The sequence below is a fragment of the Drosophila virilis genome, chromosome 2 (genome assembly GCF_030788295.1).
Source record: "Drosophila virilis strain 15010-1051.87 chromosome 2, Dvir_AGI_RSII-ME, whole genome shotgun sequence".
Classification (NCBI taxonomy): Eukaryota; Metazoa; Arthropoda; class Insecta; order Diptera; family Drosophilidae; genus Drosophila; species Drosophila virilis.
This window is the reverse complement of record NC_091544.1, coordinates 26311277-26329577: the sequence shown is the minus strand read 5'-3', so window position 1 is coordinate 26329577 and position 18301 is coordinate 26311277. Positions and strand designations below refer to the sequence as shown.

The window sequence follows — 18301 nt, the reverse complement described above, 5'->3', positions numbered from 1 at the left end:
GGAGCATAGCGAAAGTAACTAACTTGGTCAAGATATCTTGATAAAAAGTTCTCCATAAGAGAACCTATTGAGTAATACTTATTCGAGAAAGAAAGACGCATTTATGTTTACAATATTTGTTCACCAATTTCCCAACTTTTGTAGAAAAAATTTCTTGAGGCTTAGCCTGGGCGTTGTTCACCAATCAATCAGTCAATCAGTCAGCTTATTAGTTAATCATGTTAAATAGTTTCATTTTTGCTTTTTAAGTGAAGTGAAGTGACAAGATTTAAGAGTTTGTTCTTGACCTTACGATTCCTTTAATTTTCTCGTAAATTTATACACTTCAACAAAAATGTAACTTTGGCTTGGCATAGAAATTGACCTTGTGACACACATTTTATTTAAAGTATACCCTGTCTGTTTGTAGACAGCGTAAGGAACGGTCTTTGCTATCTCTCAAAACTTGGCTAGCTTGTGTGTGGGATGATAAAAGTAATTATGTGGAACATAAATTAACACATTGTTTACAGTCCAAATGAATTACACCATATTAATAATTAACAAAATAAAAAATGCTAAATTTAAACACAAAATGCAACAAGAGGAAAAATCACAAAAAAAAATACGGAACTCTTGTTTTGAAATTAGTTTTTCGGCAGACAACAGCAAATTGTATAATATATAAAAATATTTATACATATATATGTATAAATGTTATATGCAACAATATATATTTAAAATGTTGCTGAGTTATAAATTTATATGTGCATAATATATATATGTTTATATTTATATATATACTTATGTATAAATGTGCACACACATGTAAATGGCGTTAAGAACAGCGCTAAGAAACTATATAAAGAGGCTGCTGATTCACAGTTGTTGTTGTTGCTGATGTTGTTGTTGCAGCAGGCAATCGCGTGGCCAGCTCAAAATATCAAGTATACGCCGCATATAGCGGCGTCTGCATATGAAATTCATGTGCAGCAACTAAAAATTCGCAAGTAATTAAAATAAGAAACTGTATGTGTGTGTGCGTGTGTGTGTTTTGGTGTGTGCTGAATTTGTTGCTGTTTGTGGAAACCATTAAAGATTGGCAAGAGGCAGAACCATTGGCAGTTGCAACTACTACGACTAGTTGTCTTAGCTAGTCGCGCACCGTTTCTTAGTCAGAGTTTGTCCTCGTCGCCGTCGTCATCGTCCACGTAGCGTCGCGTTTTACAACACTGGAAGTCTAAAAGGTGGCACAATAAGAATTATAATTTATTTTATTTTTAACGAAACTCATTTCGTGACGTTTTCTGATGCATGTCATGACATGTGTAGAAATCTTTTGGGTCTGTCAATAGATCGCATATGGCACTTGCATCTAGCGAATATAGAGAATATTTTGAATGTGCTTTCGGTGCACCTTCCCCCTGGCCAGCCAATTGATTGGCTGTGAATTCGCGTACTTCTTATTAATAGCTTAAATATTTTATTGAGATTTGTATCTTTGACTTTTTTTTTGGCGATTTGGCCACGGATATGGCCACACGGAATGATTTCTCAATATTTTGCATTTATTATAATTGTGCTTATGCAACAGCCGTTTGCTGTGGAAATTCTAGGCACATGACTATGAAAAAAAAAATAGAAAATTAAATGAAAAACTACTTACGAGTACAAACCGTCAATCAATGCCACTTCCTTTCTGTGCGTGTGTGTGTATACGTATTATTTGTACTTATTATTGTTATGCCTTACCCTTTGCAGTTTCATTTACGCGCTCTTCTTCTTGTAAAGTTTCACACTTTCAAGTTTTGTTCCCCCTTTTTTTTCATATCAATCAATGCATCAGTTTTTAATAATAAGCAGAAGCCAGCAAAGTACCCATAGTTGTAAAATATTTGTGCAAATTTCAACACAAGTGCAAAGTATACGAATCTAACAAATATATCTAAATATATATGCATATAGAGCACATAAGTAGTACTCGTGATTGTGTTCTTGTTTTCCACACGTCGACCAATCGCATGTCTGGCTGTTGTTTTATGCATTTCAATTGAATTTTTGGATACACATATATACCAATATATCTGGTGCTTAATTTGGCCATTTTCAATCTTATTTTCATTGACCTCAGGCTGTCGAAAGCATCGAACAATACTCGCACAGTGAATACGTCGAGGAGCATACGACCAAAGTGGTTAAGCAGACAACAACACAGGTGAGCATAGTTAGCGAAGTATAAAGATTTAAGCAGCAGCTTTAATTATAAGTATAAAAAAAAAAACTTAAAATTTAATACATTATATCATAGAATCAGAATAATGGCATTAATTTACCAATAAAATAAATTTGTATCAAAAGAAAGAACTAGTCATTAATAGAACTACAATATATACTAATTATAACTTAAATTAGTATATAAATAATAATAATAATAACATTCATAGAACTATAACATATATTTTAATTATTATTAAAAGTGCGCGTATTTATGATTTATGAAAATTATGAAGTAAATTTTTGTTTTTATTTTAATTTTATTAAATTTAAACTGAAAAATCAGTCGGAATGCCAATTCTCATTTTGTGAACTAAGTCGATTTCTAAAAGTTTTATATTCCAAACACAAGGTTTAGGTAATTTTTCTAGTTAAGACTTGTTTAGTCCTTTCCTTTTACTTAAATTATAATGTTTATCTCTCTCTATTCCAATACTTTTATAACCGAATCTATGGCAATTAGAGCGAACTGGTCAACGGCAAATCGGAAGTTACATATCGAAGTGTCGCCTTTGAGAAATTGCCACTACCCACAACAGGCGGAAACGTTACTGGTGCGTATTAAGTTACAATATAATATAACTATATTTATGATAAGCAACTATTAACAAATAAAGCCAAAGAAATTATATATGCTCCACCCAAAGAATTTAAAGAGATGCTACATAAATTAACCTTAAAAACAAACAAATATTTTTCGTGCAAATTCTTTTGATATGTCAAAATTTGCTTTTCGACTTTAGGTCTAACATTGAAAAAAAGAGCTGCCAAGTGTTTTTTAAATTATATGTTTTAAATTTAAACGCAATAATTTGATTTGTTTAATCTACAACATATACATACAATTTATGCGCCATTTGAGCAGCGGCTCGCATTTGCAATTTAGTGCAAGCCGTTGGTCGGCTTCTATTGTGCAAAAATAGAAAATTGTCGTAAATATTCAAAATGTATACACCAAAAACGATATATGTAGATATGTGTGTGCTATATATATGCGACACCATGGACAAGTGGCAGAGGCAACGCACCCGAGTCTGGGTATATACAAATGCAGCTGAATATTGGCGGACAGATGAACTGTCATATGTTTGGCGGCTTATCTGGCTAATTGTTGACAGTCGGACAACTTAATTAGACAATGACAATGACAACAACAACAGCAACAATGACAGCAACATCAACAGAGCTTTCAGTTTTTGTCGAGCTCTTAGAAAAAATCTTGTAAATTTATGTGTGCGCCGAATGAATCTCTTTTGTCTATGGTTCATTGACTGCCTGCCTCTGGGTGAAAGTAATTAGCTATTCAATTTGTGTTGAAACTCATTAAAAATGTTTAAACAGGGTATCATGTTGATGTGGATGGATGGAACGATATCTTCTGCAATTTCCATAATATCGATAAAAATTAATATGAAGACTAGATTTCTAAAGCACTTAGTATGTGGGTACCTTTTGGATATATACCTGCGATCCTAAGCCTTTGGTATTTACAGACATTCGGAAAAAAACAAGAAACAACAGTATACAGAAACGGATATAGATATATTATATATGTATAGGAAGTAGGTATAGGATACAGGATATGGGTTACGTAAAATGCAGGTAGAGGATTCATAAATAAGATTTATAGGATCTAGGTATAGGGTCTATAGGATATATAGGAATGATACAATAATAATACAGCAGCTTGGCATTATGTTTAGGGTAACTTATAGTGCAGCAGTCTCGACTGGCGCACTTCTACTCGTTTTAATTAGCATTTATGCAGTTTGCCGCGGGATATACGAGCATGTAAAACGCTTGCATACAATTTCATTAAGTTCTCCACATGATTGATGAGCTCTTTTGCAAATCAATAAATAAATATACGATATTTGCATACGAATCCCGCTTGCAGCAGTCGTAGCCGCCGCCTGTTGCAAATATTTGCTCGCATTTTCACGCTTCCATGCAATTTTCCTACATTTTCGCCGTGACGTACTGCAGAAAAAAGGAAAATAAATGAAAGAAAAATATAAATCTGGGTCTGTGCTCCTCATTAAGAACATGCACTGCGCCACGTTTCATTTGTGGCCACAAAAATCAATAAAATGCCCACCGTTGCGATGTGGTTCGTGGTTCGCTTAAGTGTCGCCTCTTTTGTGGCACGGCAACGTGCGGCTTTTATGGTGCGCTCCACTTCCTTTCAAGACGGTTTATTGTAAATGATTCGTTTTGGCCAAATGTCGCGCATTTGTTGCACTGATTTTTCATTGATCTTACTGCTCATGTGCATCCAAGAGTAGCCTCTAGAAAGTCTAGACTGAGCTCCAATAGATTTCGAATACTCGTGGCTTAGTTGACAGCTGACAGCATTATTCAAAAGCTGAAAAATATTTTAAAACTATTTTAACGTATCGATAGAAACCATGTTTTTGATCAAATAATAATGTTGTTCGAAACAGTTTGCCTCTATCTTATTAATATACTTATTTCCCTAAATCTCAATATGCGTTCCAGTAATGAAAGATACATTTGCATAAACCATAACAACTATTGGAACTGCAGAAAACGCAACTGATTTTCAAAGGAATCTGAAAAGTTTGTTTAAAATTTTCGAAAATTTGATGACAAATTTAATACTCATTGCTTGCCGCTTTTGATTGATTTTCGCCAATTGCATTTTGATGCCAATGCCAAATATATTTAATATTTACCCATTCTCAAATCAATTACATAAGTGCTCACATATATATCAAAATATATATATTTAGCAACACTTGTGTGCACAATTAATAGCACATAGATAAAGTCCATGAAAACAGTTTGACAAAATGTTTAACGCATTTTCGGCATTCCACAAATTTTGTTTCAAATCATGTTTTATAGCTGGAAATTTGCGTCTTCAGGCTATAAAACAAAAAATAACACAGCAGCACATTCACATATTGCATTTATTTTTGAACATTTTTGCCACTTTAATGGGCAAATATTAATAAATTTGATGTCGCCTTCGCTGCATTAAGTAATAAATTCGATTTCCTTTGCTGTCTCTATATATGTGAACATAAATATATACATAAATATAATTGTATATATGGTTGTGTTTGAATTTAAGTTCGAAACGCATAAATTAATTTTATATTTGCACCTTTTCGAGCTCGAAATTCGAAATGACAACTGTTAAAATTCGCCAGAGAGACACATACTAGGACATGCCGCATTTCAGCCAAGTTCTATATATGCATGTGCATGTGTGCACCCATACACTCGCAGGCGCACACTTGTCAAATGGCAAAGATTTCCAATTTTTCTATATTTTATATATATATATAATATGTATATATATTTTTATATATCGTTCATTGGCTCTGCTGCTGCCTACTTTATAGCAGCAGGCCTCAACATCGGCAGCCATATTTTTGGTAGATCCATGAGAGTGTGTGTGAATGTGTGTGTTGGTTGATCTATGCTGCCAGCGACGCAGCTGCTGCTGCTGCTGTAGAGACGCATCTTTTCTGGTAGGAACTGGCATGCTTTTATATATTGGCCTTAATTTCGATTTGGAACTGTCGATGTTCACTTGAAATCGGGACGTGGAGACGCGTGGACCTGCAAAACGTCGCTGGCAATTAAAATCGTGCGCTAACAAATGACAAACACTTAAAATTAACAAAATAATTTATAAAACTCAATTAACAATTTAGGAATATAGTGCGTGCGTGTGCGTGTATGTGTGTGTGTAAAGGATACTTCAACACAGGACTCGAGCCAAAAGACTTTTAGCTTTAATTCGTCTATATGTTCTAGTTACATCGTATTATATAACACATTTTCGTTTTGACTTTAAGCGTGTGAGTGTTAATTTCTACAAATTTTGACCAGTTTGTTGGCATATTTTGTGCTGTCCCCAGCTCAGCAAGGATATGCCTTGAACAGCCTTTGGCCCAATTGACAGAGAGCGCATATCCTTGCTGACTGCTCAGACAAAATGTACACAACAATTAGCGTGTTGTTAAATTAAATTGTTCTAAATTTTAAGTGTCTTTATTTCAAAAATCTGCCCGTGACTCCAAACTCATATAAAACAAATATAAATATATATAAATTAATATTATTATATATAATAAAAATACATAAAAATTGCAATAACAAAATGCACTTCAGTTGGTTATCTGAAAAGCCAGCAACGCCGGAAGCGACCTGGTCGGATCATTCGTACTTTTTTCGACCCTATTACTATAAAGTGACCGTCTCCGAGCGCGATCACGCGGAACGCACACACGTCTACTTCAATGAGACCATCATACCCCAGAATCAAGGATTAAATGGTTCAGATTATATGCCATTAAATATAATATCATCGTTTTCAATTGTAACACATCAAGGTAAATAACTAATTGAAATAAAACATAAAAAACGTTAATAAAATAAAATTTTATAAAAAAAAATTTAAACGAAAACACGTATATAATTTTTAAAAATATATTAATTTAACAATATGTACGGTAAACCAAAACGAATTCAAACAAAACATAAATTAGATAAAATTTAAACATAAAACAATATAAAATAATAAAACAAAAAAAAAATAAAATATCAGTTTTGAAATGATATATAAATTTTTGAAGAAGTTAAAAAGTTGTATAAATTAAAAAGCCTAAACAAAAAGAGTTAGGGGGGAAAAAATCTTTAAAAAATTAAATAGGAATAAAATTTTTTTAAAAATGTATACAAATTTTAGCATTTTATATCGAAAACACGCAGAATCATGCTAAAAAAAAAAACAACAAAACAAAAAATTAAAATAATATAACCAACACCAATATAATCAACACTCTTAAATAAATAAAATAAATAATAAACATAACAGCAATATAAAATAACAAATATTTTATTTATGCAACACTTTTGCACTTTTCTTTTTAAGTACTGTATTTCATTTATAAAAAGAACCAGTTATGTATATAAATTGAACTACAAACAGATCAATCAAAACCTGTGCCAAATTTCTGGAGTTGTCTGTCGGATCGCATACAAAATTCTTGTGGTTGCTTTTTTCTATTTTATTTTCTTTTTGATAATTTGCCAGGCAAAATGACGTCCACGTTGTCGTCAATAAACCCAATTTCGCTGACTAAAGCCACAAAAATGTGTGTTCATTTGTGTTAATGGCCAAAATCTCACCAAAATGCTTGTGGACGGCGCTTGTATTTGAGTGTTCCCTCCATGTGTCCTCCGGCCCGCCCACCCACTATCCACTCTGGCCGAGCAATGCAATTTTGAATTATGACCAAAAGTCTTTTAAATGTGTCTTCTTTTATGGCACCGACGCATTTCTCTATTGGCTGGCATTATGCTCGTTGTTGCAAATTAAATTCTATGATTTATTATCAGAGTTTGCAACAAAGCGTAAAATTCATTTGGCCTCTTGTGTGGCGGCAACTGTGAAGGGTGCCTGCATATTCAACAGCATGAATTATAGTTTACACTCGACAACAAGTGCTGAAATTCAATAATTTGCGAATATATATATTTATGCAAACAGTTCTTAGTGATTGATCCAGATATTCAATCAACTGTACTGTGAGCATCTGTATTCAAATCTCAGGCTGGTCAATGGATATTGTGAAGATGTTAAAAATATCCATGATTAGTTAATAACTACATTATTTACTTATTTAAATATATATTCTGACAAAGACTGTCAATATATGGATACTTTCAGACTAGATGCTTCCGAAGTATATCTATACAAAAATAATATCAATAAATATATTTTCAAGGCATACCAAATTTCTAAGATGTTTAAAAATTATATAGAAGTTTGAATCAAGGGTTCAATCCCAGAGTCATTTTCAAACATTTTTGTGGTATGTTTAAGCTGTGTTAAATGATTATATGTGCATAAGGAATTGGCGACCTTATACGCCGTTTAATAGATAAATCAATTGAAAAACAAGTAATATGTCTGTATATTCAGTACATAAAGAAAAAACGTGTAGTTTGTAGCGATTTGGCTTCTCTCTATTTAAAACTTTTTAGTTTATTGTCTTTCTAATTTGCCACAAGTTATTTTCTGCAGTTTTGTTGTCTAGTGTTTATTTATTTTTTTGCGATGTGCAAATGGCGCAAACTTTCGCTGATATATCGAAAACATATATACCATCACGTCGCGAACTGACTAGAACAGCTTGAGAGTCATTAAATCTTTCATTTGTATTGCCAGCGTCCATTAGATGATGCCAAAAAAGATGCCACTGGGCGGCAGCTTCCCATGCTTCAATGGGCAATGCTGGCAGGTGGCCTGGGCCGAGGGCGGTGCTGTAAGCTGTGAGGGGAGAAGACACTGGGACGGACAGCAACAAATGTTCAAACATAAATAATAATAATATTCTTTTGCTTTTTCGTTCAATATGATGAACATGGCAGCCATATAGAGTTGTCTTGGCAGTATTTTTAAGACGTTCAATTTTTTCAATTTTTCTTGATATGTATATGCAAATTTGATTTTTTTTCCATATGCACGCACATAACGGCACATTTTGTTCGTTAATTTGCAAAGTTCTTTGAAAAGTATTTCGGATTATTTGGATTTTACATGTCATTGCATTTATGAAACTGAGCAGCTGAACAGCGGCTGCACACGGGGTATTTTTTATAAATAAATAAAAAAATTGGAAATTTAAGTGGGTTTTTTCTCCTGTTTATGGCACATTCAAATTTTCCAAATGCCAATTTAATTGTTTGACAAGCCAATAAATTTTTCAATTGTTTCCGAAAAGCGTTCCACTTGGCACTAATGCCAGACATTTTCTATTTGATTTTCTTTGTTTTCATTTTTGTTTTTGGTACACGCCCCCCATTGCTTATTTTAAAAATTTGCTAAATATTGTACGGGCACGCGACACGTTTAACTGCCTGATTTATGTGTGTTGGCCAGTCGAGTTGGCTAAGCTGCTAACCTCGGTATTTATATTTGCGCCTGATTTTCTTAGCTTTTCCGGTGTATTCAAAACAAAGATGATTATTACTTCTATAAATATCAATAAGAAATAACAAAAATATATTTATAAATTGATGAAACTATTTATACTATATTACAAATTTATAATAGTGAATATAGCGACAATATGTTTTTAAATTTAAAGGCATCGTTTTAAGTTTTTTTTTATGATGCATAAATAACAGCACACATAAGATTGTAAACAACTTGAAAGTCGCCGAAAATCAAATGTGTTTTAGAGGGTATTATTATTTTGTCACGAAATGTGTAACGCGATGGAGGGGACATCTTGGATACAGTCTATTCATTCTTGATCATGCTATTGATGTTACTAATCAATCAAGTCCATCAGCTGTAAAGCATGTGGTTTTGTTGCAGACGATACATATATCGGGATAAGCTGAATCGGACCTCTATATCATAAAGGTGTCATGGTCAGTCGAAAAACAAGTGATTGTAAGAAAAACCCTTGTAGAGGGTAATTTGAATATGTTACAAAATCTGTAATGCGTTAAAGTAGACATCTCAGACGCCATAAAGTATATATGTTCCAGATTATCATAAGCAACCCATTTGATTTAGTCATGTTCGTAAGTCCGTTTGTCAGTTTCTATGGGAGCTTCGAGCTGTCGAGCTTTACAATTCTCCTCAGATGGGTATTTGTTCTTCGATGTGCCTTAGATTTTTATTTTTATTTATTCACTCATAATTTTATAAACAATTTGAGAGTCGACGAGAATTACATTTTTTTTAATTGTTGCTCTTGCTCTCCTTGTCCAATTTATAAAAATTAAAAATCTCTTATTTACTATCAACAACATTTGCGCCTTTTGTCGCTTTATGTGTCGACTACTTAAAATTAATGATCCGTCGTGTCACCTCTATATACTTCCACATGTACATAATTATTTTAGAAAATATATTTGGGAATATATTTCATATATACTTAACATAGCATGCATACATCATTTCTTACTTTTCTTGAGTATATGTTTTATAAATACAATTCCCGTATATTAAAATATTTATTAATATAAATTTTGGCACGTGCCGTTGTCTGTCCAAGCCCCGAAAAATTCCTCCAGTTCGTTGGGTAAAAAATGCACATTAAATCGGGGGCATTTGATTTCTGGATAGATAAATATATAAGTATATATATATATATATATATCTGTTTATAAAGATGTCTCTTGTACATAAGTGGCTACAAACTAGAAAAAGACTGTCCTATATTTGACCTCAAAAAACATCCGGGACTGATATTTTGTTTTCGTTTTTTTTTTTATTTTGTTTTGTGACTGCGTGGGAAAGTATAAAACTAATTGTAGGCGTTGAGGAAAATTTCTTAAGAAAGTCAAAAGATTACTGTGCAATCAGTTCGTGCGGAGCAGTCGTTGTGTTGAGAAGTGTTTCCAATTATTTTCAAAGTTTTGCGCAAGGATTATAAAAAGGACCTACAGAAAAAATACACACAGTGGCCAAAATAAGTAGTATGTCATATATATCTTAGATTAATATATATATCTAACACAATTCTTTCGCTGAATTAAAATTTCTTCCTTACAAAGAAATACCAATACAAATAAAATACCAATATCCTTTTTAAAAAATACTTTAGGTATTTGAAAATAAGTTTGTTTTGAAAAACATTTTTCTCAAATTTCCAGTTCCGAGTGCAAAAATAATGCTCAAAAACATTTGTTGCCATTAATTATCATAAGATCGCACAAGTTTCAAAAATATATTTTTATGCTTTTGCAAACCAAAATAGATTTATTCAATAAAAATTGTCACGCAAGCTCGCACATAAAACTGAAATTATGATTTCGCTTCAGCATATTGACGAAGATATTTTCGTACCACCTACACAAACTGTGGATTTTCCATATGTAGAAATACACATTTTTAGCCACACCTTTCTTTGTGGTTTTGAGGTTATGTTAAGTGTTAAGATCAAGAGCGATTAATTAAAAAAAAAAAAAAACAATTTTTCTTTACAGCTGAAGTCAAAATGCCAAGTGGTAAGGTAGATAAACCTGTTATTCAGGATAACCGTGATGGTACCGTCTCCGTGAAGTATGATCCACGCGAGGAGGGCTCCCACGAGCTGGTTGTTAAATACAATGGCGAACCCGTGCAAGGTTAGTAAAAATTGTAAAAAAATTGTTGAAAATTCAATCAATAAGTCGTTTGCTCATACCCATTCCTTGCTTTGGCAGGCTCTCCATTCAGATTCCATGTGGACTCTATAACATCCGGCTATGTGACCGCCTATGGACCGGGCTTGACGCACGGCGTCACTGGCGAGCCAGCCAACTTTACCATCTCCACCAAGGGTGCCAGCGCCGGTGGCCTGACCATGGCCGTTGAAGGACCCAGCAAGGCAGACGTAGGTTTTAATTAAAATTGTATCTATCTGCAGCTCTTATAAATTTGAACATCTTTCAGATCAACTATCATGACAACAAAGACGGCACCGTTTCGGTGCAATATCTGCCCACTGCACCGGGCGAGTACCAGGTTTCGGTGCGTTTCGGTGATAAGCATATCAAGGGCTCACCCTATTTCGCCAAGATAACGGGCGAAGGTCGCAAACGTAATCAGATATCGGTTGGCTCCTGCTCGGAGGTGACCATGCCCGGCGACATTACCGACGATGATCTGCGCGCTCTAAATGCCTCCATTCAGGCACCCAGCGGCCTGGAGGAGCCGTGCTTCCTCAAGCGCATGCCCACCGGCAACATTGGTATTTCGTTTACGCCACGTGAAATTGGCGAGCATCTGGTGTCAGTGAAGCGTCTGGGCAAGCACATCAACAACTCCCCCTTCAAGGTCACCGTCTGCGAGCGCGAAGTGGGTGATGCAAAGAAGGTGAAGGTCAGCGGTAACGGCCTCAAGGAGGGACAGACGCACAGCGACAACATTTTCTCCGTTGACACACGCAATGCCGGCTTTGGTGGTCTCTCTGTGTCCATCGAGGGTCCCAGCAAGGCGGAGATTCAGTGCACCGACAAGGATGACGGCACACTAAACATCTCCTACAAGCCCACTGAGCCCGGCTACTACATTGTCAATCTTAAGTTTGCTGATCATCATGTGGAGGGCTCGCCCTTCACCGTCAAGGTCGCCGGCGAAGGCAGCAACCGGAAGCGCGAGAAGATTCAGCGCGAACGTGATGCAGTGCCCATCACCGAAATTGGCAGCCAGTGCAAGCTGACTTTCAAAATGCCCGGCATCACGTCCTTCGATCTGGCCGCCTGCGTCACCTCGCCCAGCAATGTCACCGAGGATGCTGAGATCCAAGAAGTTGAGGATGGTCTCTACTCTGTGCACTTTGTGCCCAAGGAACTGGGCGTGCACACCGTTTCGGTGCGCTACTCTGAGATGCACATACCCGGCTCACCCTTCCAGTTCACGGTGGGTCCACTACGTGATTCGGGCAGCCATTTGGTAAAGGCTGGCGGCTCCGGTCTAGAACGCGGCGTTGTCGGTGAGGCAGCCGAATTTAATGTGTGGACACGTGAAGCTGGTGGCGGTTCGCTGGCCATTTCGGTGGAGGGTCCCAGCAAGGCAGACATTGAATTCAAGGATCGCAAGGACGGCAGCTGCGATGTCTCCTATAAGGTGACCGAGCCTGGAGAGTATCGTGTGGGTCTTAAGTTTAACGACCGCCACATCCCAGACTCGCCATTCAAGGTCTACATCTCGCCCGATGCCGGCGATGCCCACAAGCTGGAGGTGCAGCAATTCCCACAGGGCAACATCCAGGCCGATGCGCCCTACCAGTTTATGGTGCGCAAGAACGGCGCCAAGGGTGAGCTGGATGCCAAGATTGTGGCTCCCTCGGGCACCGATGATGATTGCTTCATTCAGGTGATCGACGGTGAAATGTATTCGGTGCGTTTCTATCCACGTGAGAATGGCATCCATGCGATTCACGTTAAGTTCAATGGTGTCCACATACCCGACTCACCGTTCAGAATTAAGGTAGGCAAGGATGTGGCCGATCCGGCTGCCGTGCATGCCAGCGGCAATGGTCTGGACGACATCAAGACTGGCCACAAGGCCGATTTCATCATCAACACCTGCAATGCGGGCGTTGGCACACTGGCCGTTTCCATCGATGGTCCATCCAAGGTGGCCATGGACTGCACAGAAGTTGAGGAGGGCTACAAGGTGCGCTACACACCGCTGCTGCCGGGCGAGCACTACATCACGGTTAAATACAACAACATGCATATTGTGGGCTCACCCTTCAGGGTACATGCCACCGGCGACAAGCTGGCCGATGAGGGAGCCCAGGAAACGTCCACAGTTGTTGTGGAGACCGTCCAAAAGATCGCGAAGGGTGGCAAGAATACTGGCGTCCATCTGCCCAACTTCAAGTCCGATGCCAGCAAGGTGGTGTCCAAGGGAATGGGCTTGAAGAAGGCGTACATTGGCAAGCAGAATCAGTTCAGCATCTGCGCTACAGATGCGGGTGAGTAGAACAAGTTTTCCTTGTAAATCTTAGACCTTTCTCTAAGTACATCATTCGTTTTGTATCTAGGCAATAACATCTTGTACGTGGGCATGTACGGACCCAAGGGACCCTGCGAGGAGTTCCATGTGAAGCATGCTGGCCACAACAACTACAATGTGCAGTATCTGGTGCGCGATCGCGGACAGTATGTGCTCCTTATTAAATGGGGCGAAGACCATATACCCGGCTCCCCATTCCAGATCGATGTCTAGGCTAAGGCCAACAATCATAATAATACACATGCATAGATATACACCATCCCGCTCCAACCGTTCCCGAATGCATTGTGTACCAATCCAGTCTGTTCCAGGGTCCAAATCTTTTGTGTTTTCTTCATGATTGTCTTTGTTTAATTTTAATTCTTTGCCTATCATTATTATAAGTGATTATTATTTTTTGTTATTTGTACATAAAAAAGGAAATATAAATGTTTTCGACTTGAACAATGTTTGCGCGCCATTTTCACATATCAATTGATTTGTTTTTGTGTGAATAATTAAACTAAATAAATACAAAAATTAAATTCATTCAACTAATTGTCATTAACGATTTGATAAAATTAAAATTACACAGCAAATGTTTGAAAAAAAAGAAAAAACGCGAATAAATCTCTTAAACAATTATTTAATACTTAAGCAAACACTTATGAAGATGATTATTATGATTACGACGTATTATGTTTTTTTATTATCACTATCGACATGTAATTTACGTAAACTCAAATAAATAAATTTAAAAAAAATATATGGCGTACGATTTCTGCAGTAATATAAAATAGTAGTAGTAATAGATCTGAAATATTTATACATTACATTATAAAAACATAAAAAAAATATTACTTTTGCTATATAACTTTATCGATTCTAATGACAATTTGACACTAATTTGACAGGTGGCAAGGGGTTACACTACAATTACTGCAAAAAAGGTTGATTCTGAAATATGCAACTTCAAATTTGAATATGTCTAAACCAAAACGAGTCTAAGAAGGCATATAATTTGAAGATCCGAATTTATCTATCCAAGTTACAACAATTTAGTCTTTGAAAATACTTTTAAAATGAATAATTTAAGATTTAGCGCTCATGAAGCTAGCTTAATAAATAGCTAATGCCAGCATTTGATTTTATGTTTGAATACATTCAGTTCGTTAGTTTATTCAATTTAATTTGTTTCATTTGCATGATACAAATAATATTGTAGATTCTTCTCTTTGCCTCTATTAGCAGATCGTCGCTTAACATGTTCAGCTCCTTGGTAACAAATTTACCAAATTGTTCGGTTAGTTGTGATTTGCAGGTCGATTGGTTTGGACTTTGTTGTCCAACGTTTGGCTGCTCTATTAAGTCATCATGCAGCATCTCCAATTCTATGTCTTCTGGTTCTTTAAGCCTACTTCCGTCTAGAGCATTATCATTATGCTCTACTGTGCTGATGGTATGCGATTCAGACTCTTTACATTTTTTGGAAGGGGGCTCGTCCTCAATGCAATCAAGCGAAGTACGTTCATATTTCAAGCATGTTTTGGGATAGATAGGCATGCCCTCATCGAACCAATTAGAAGAGTCATCAAAATAACTAGAACTTTCACTGTTCTCCGAGTATTGATCAAACTGGGTGGCTTCTAATGCGCCCAAAAGTTCGGCCATTTTAGCATAATGAATCCACTCCGAATCGGAGCCCACGCTATCTCTCTCTTTGCTAAAAACCAAAAGTTTACTATTAGTTGGTCCACGGGATTTATACAATCAATGACCATCTTACCGGAATTTACGAGTTAACGATTCAATTTTTGCTTTGACATCAGAATATCTGATTTCAATTCCGTGACCATGGAACTCCAATTCCATGTCCTTATATACATGCGATTTTTTTCTATCGCCTCGCAGATCTCGAACGTACTTTTGCCACACTTCCAGGAATACTTGTTCTTCTTGCAGAATCCAATGTCTACGTCTTTGCTTCGGTTTTTCTAAAGTTGTGTTGGAAATATTCGATTCTGAAGCATTGGCATTATGTGCGCTACTGTATCGTTGTTCTGCTCTTCTTGGAAATGGTCCATCTGTTGACATGGTGGATGAGGAGGTTGTCTTAATGTCGTCGTCTTCAGTTTGGGAGTATTCTTCTTCATTAAAAAGCATTGGAGGCACCTCGTCGACATAGACCGAACTAAAAGTTTTATCTGGAAACGAAATAGATGTGTTTATATCTTAACGTTGCTAATATTTGATTTGAAAACTTACCGGAGCTTACTTCTGGCCTCTCAAACCGAATTTCTTTCATTTCTTCCTGATATTCCATAATAGCGACCATTTTGTCAAAGTTTTTCCATTGTTTCCTTGGTTTGTTTTCCCTTATAATACTGATATTTTGGTTATTATTTTTGCTCTTAAATAGCAATTCGCCTCATCGCGATCAGCCAACACTTACTGACAATATTTCCTTTTAAACGATTCCATTTTAGCCTTAATATGTGCCGCCGATATATCAATTCCCTGATTAATGAACTCGACTTCCAAGTCCCTATAAACTTCGGATCGTTTTTTTCCACAATGCAATGCACCCAGGTTACTGTACCAGATGCGCAAAAATCTATCCTCTTCCGAGGGCGTCCAGCACCTTCGCTTGCCGCTCACTACAAGCATAATTAATATTTAAGCACTATATAAGTTAATTGCAGCATGTACTTACTTTAAAATGTTTTAAAATAGTTGTTTAATTTAAAACTTTTGTTTGTTGCGAATTGTAGCTTCCACCCAAGCATTAGAATCAAAACAATGCATAAAATGTTAACAAGGTTCCTATGCCAGCGTTGCATTCTGTAGCTGATACGACACAAACTCAAATGTCACGGTCTGGAGTAAATAAATGCCGCTCTCTGACGTCACACACAAGTTCAATTTGGATTTTGTATTTTTCATGTACCATGAAAAGTTACACTAGCAGCAGCTGAACGCGGCGTTGCCACGTTGTTAAAATTTGTAAACTTATTAATTTTAAATATTAACATTATATATTTTTATTTGTTTCGATCAATTTGTAGCATTTTTGCATCGCACAAGATGTTGAATATTTTTCTTTTGGAATCAACACGAATGTCTTCGTCCAAGCCATTCAACTCCTTCGCCACAAGCTGGCCAAACTCATAGTCGTGATTTTTAAAGTATTTTTCGTCCAATACTGTAGAAGATACGCGACTTTGGTTAAGCTGACAGTCGTCATCGTTACGGGAATGGTCTAGCGACGTAATATTGGGAAAATAAGGCTCTATAACAAACTCTTCGGCGCAGCATTTGTCATTTTCGGCAAGCTTCATTGAATCACATTCCTCAATGTAAACGGAGTTAAAACTGGTATCTAAGGGACAAACAAACCAATTGCTCAATATAAGCAACATATTTATTTGACAGAAAGTTCGGCTTACGTTCGTTATAATCTGCATGGGCGCTATGAAGTCGGCTGACCATGCTTACATCCATTGAGTCCAGTATTTGACCCACCTTTGAGAAGTGAATCCACTTGGATGTCACATTTTTTGCTCGTTCGGCTCTACAGATAGAAATAAGCTTTTAGAATAATTTAGATTCAAATTAAGATAAGCTTTCTGCTCTTACCTGAACTTACGAACATAAGTATCTATTTTTGTTTTTATGTCCATTGTTTCAACGTAAAAACCACGATTTCTGAGGTCTTCTCGCATTTCTTTATAAACAATAGAATTCTTTTTGCTTCGCTTAAGTTGCTCGGCTCTTTTGCCCCACGAATCGAGGAAACAAATCTCTTCTGCCGGGGTCCATCTTTTCATCCTTCTTCTGCAGCTCCCAGATCGATCATTACCCATTATTTGCTCTTTAAGTTAGTCCTTTGGATTTTTTCTTATTAAATTACAGCGGTTCAATCTGGATATATTTGTAATAAAGTTGCCCAGAGTGACTGTTATTAACATGTGCAATTGTTGATTTCACAAGAATAGCAAAACCTAGGTTGCCTTTTAAATATAATTACTAGCAAGTCGTAGACATATAGTTTCTTATGCTGTTGGTCGTATGTTTTGAATTAATGCAAACCACACAACCAGCTCCAATCGTCAACAACAAACAGCTGATTGTAAACAGAACTCAGGCTAACAGAGCCGCAACAGAGCATGTTAACGCAGCCACAAAACTGTTATGTTCGTTTCGTTAAGTGGAAAATTAACGCATACTTGGCGCCTGAATTTCAAAAATGTACCACACTTAAAAAAAGTGTCGAAAAATATGATAATTAAAATTTAAGTAATTACAATCTTTATTTATTTCATTTTTTAGTTAAATATGCTTTAAAACTTATTTACATGGTTGTGCACTAAGCGAATACATTTAGTGTTAGGCATTACAAAATACATAATAGATAACTTCTACGTTAATAAGTTAAATATGTAGGTTTTACTTTCGCAATACTTTATACCTTGCGTTAAGGACACTCTTTTTTCGCACCCACCAACTAAGGCAGCATATTCCATCTATCATCCACCACTTGTAGTAGCAAAAATAAACTAAGAT

The 18301-nt window shown here is 36.3% G+C and overlaps 3 protein-coding genes across 13 annotated transcripts in view; 1 reads left to right on the top strand and 2 right to left on the bottom strand.

Annotated features, from left to right (window-relative positions):
• cher (filamin protein cher) overlaps positions 1–14440 on the top strand; it is a 40434-nt gene extending 25994 nt beyond the window's left edge. For 6 of the 9 annotated variants that reach the window (XM_015170419.3, XM_015170423.3, XM_015170422.3 and 3 more), the window contains 6 exons: positions 2111–2194; positions 2717–2807; positions 11239–11379; positions 11458–11627; positions 11687–13718; positions 13788–14440. In XM_015170419.3, coding sequence (XP_015025905.1) covers positions 2111–2194; positions 2717–2807; positions 11239–11379; positions 11458–11627; positions 11687–13718; positions 13788–13972 — 2703 coding nt within the window. In that variant the 3' untranslated portion in view covers positions 13973–14440. Of the gene's footprint in view, positions 1–1115; positions 1227–2110; positions 2195–2716; positions 2808–6373; positions 6621–10615; positions 10729–11238; positions 11380–11457; positions 11628–11686; positions 13719–13787 lie in introns of those variants that run through there. The other 3 variants (XM_015170424.3, XM_015170417.3, XM_070207644.1) reach the window with 3 other exon arrangements.
• A 75-nt stretch (positions 14441–14515) lies between these two features.
• LOC6632598 (uncharacterized) lies at positions 14516–16597 on the bottom strand. The gene is made up of 5 exons (XM_002055989.4): positions 16452–16597; positions 16191–16395; positions 16004–16122; positions 15525–15942; positions 14516–15461 (listed from the first exon to the last, which is right to left on the bottom strand). Coding segments are annotated over exons 1-5 (1302 nt in total). The 5' UTR covers positions 16453–16597; the 3' UTR covers positions 14516–14902.
• Positions 16598–16764: 167 nt separating this feature from the next.
• LOC6632597 (uncharacterized) lies at positions 16765–17866 on the bottom strand. 3 transcript variants are annotated; one of them, XM_032433828.2, is made up of 4 exons: positions 17766–17866; positions 17375–17659; positions 17185–17309; positions 16765–17117 (listed from the first exon to the last, which is right to left on the bottom strand). In XM_032433828.2, the coding sequence occupies exons 2-4, from the start codon at positions 17599–17601 to the stop codon at positions 16780–16782; spliced, it is 690 nt and encodes a 229-aa protein (XP_032289719.1). In that variant the 5' UTR covers positions 17602–17659; positions 17766–17866; the 3' UTR covers positions 16765–16779. The 3 variants fall into 3 exon arrangements, with proteins under 3 accessions (XP_032289719.1, XP_070063746.1, XP_002056024.2); XM_070207645.1 differs by having other exon boundaries at positions 17375–17693; positions 17766–17864; XM_002055988.4 differs by having other exon boundaries at positions 17375–17863.
• Positions 17867–18301: the final 435 nt, after the last annotated feature.

Coding starts and splice junctions, on each gene's coding strand:
- LOC6632597 (XM_032433828.2), bottom strand. CDS start 17,601: ATGGGTAATGATCGATCTGGGAGCTGCAGAAGAAGGATGAAAAGATGG. Junction 17,310..17,374: donor ACTTATGTTCGTAAGTTCAG/GTAAGAGCAGAA, acceptor TTCTATCTGTAG/AGCCGAACGAGCAAAAAATG. Junction 17,118..17,184: donor CCATGCAGATTATAACGAAC/GTAAGCCGAACT, acceptor TTTGTCCCTTAG/ATACCAGTTTTAACTCCGTT.
- LOC6632598 (XM_002055989.4), bottom strand. Junction 16,123..16,190: donor TTTAAAAGGAAATATTGTCA/GTAAGTGTTGGC, acceptor CCAAAATATCAG/TATTATAAGGGAAAACAAAC. Junction 15,943..16,003: donor GAGGCCAGAAGTAAGCTCCG/GTAAGTTTTCAA, acceptor TTTCGTTTCCAG/ATAAAACTTTTAGTTCGGTC.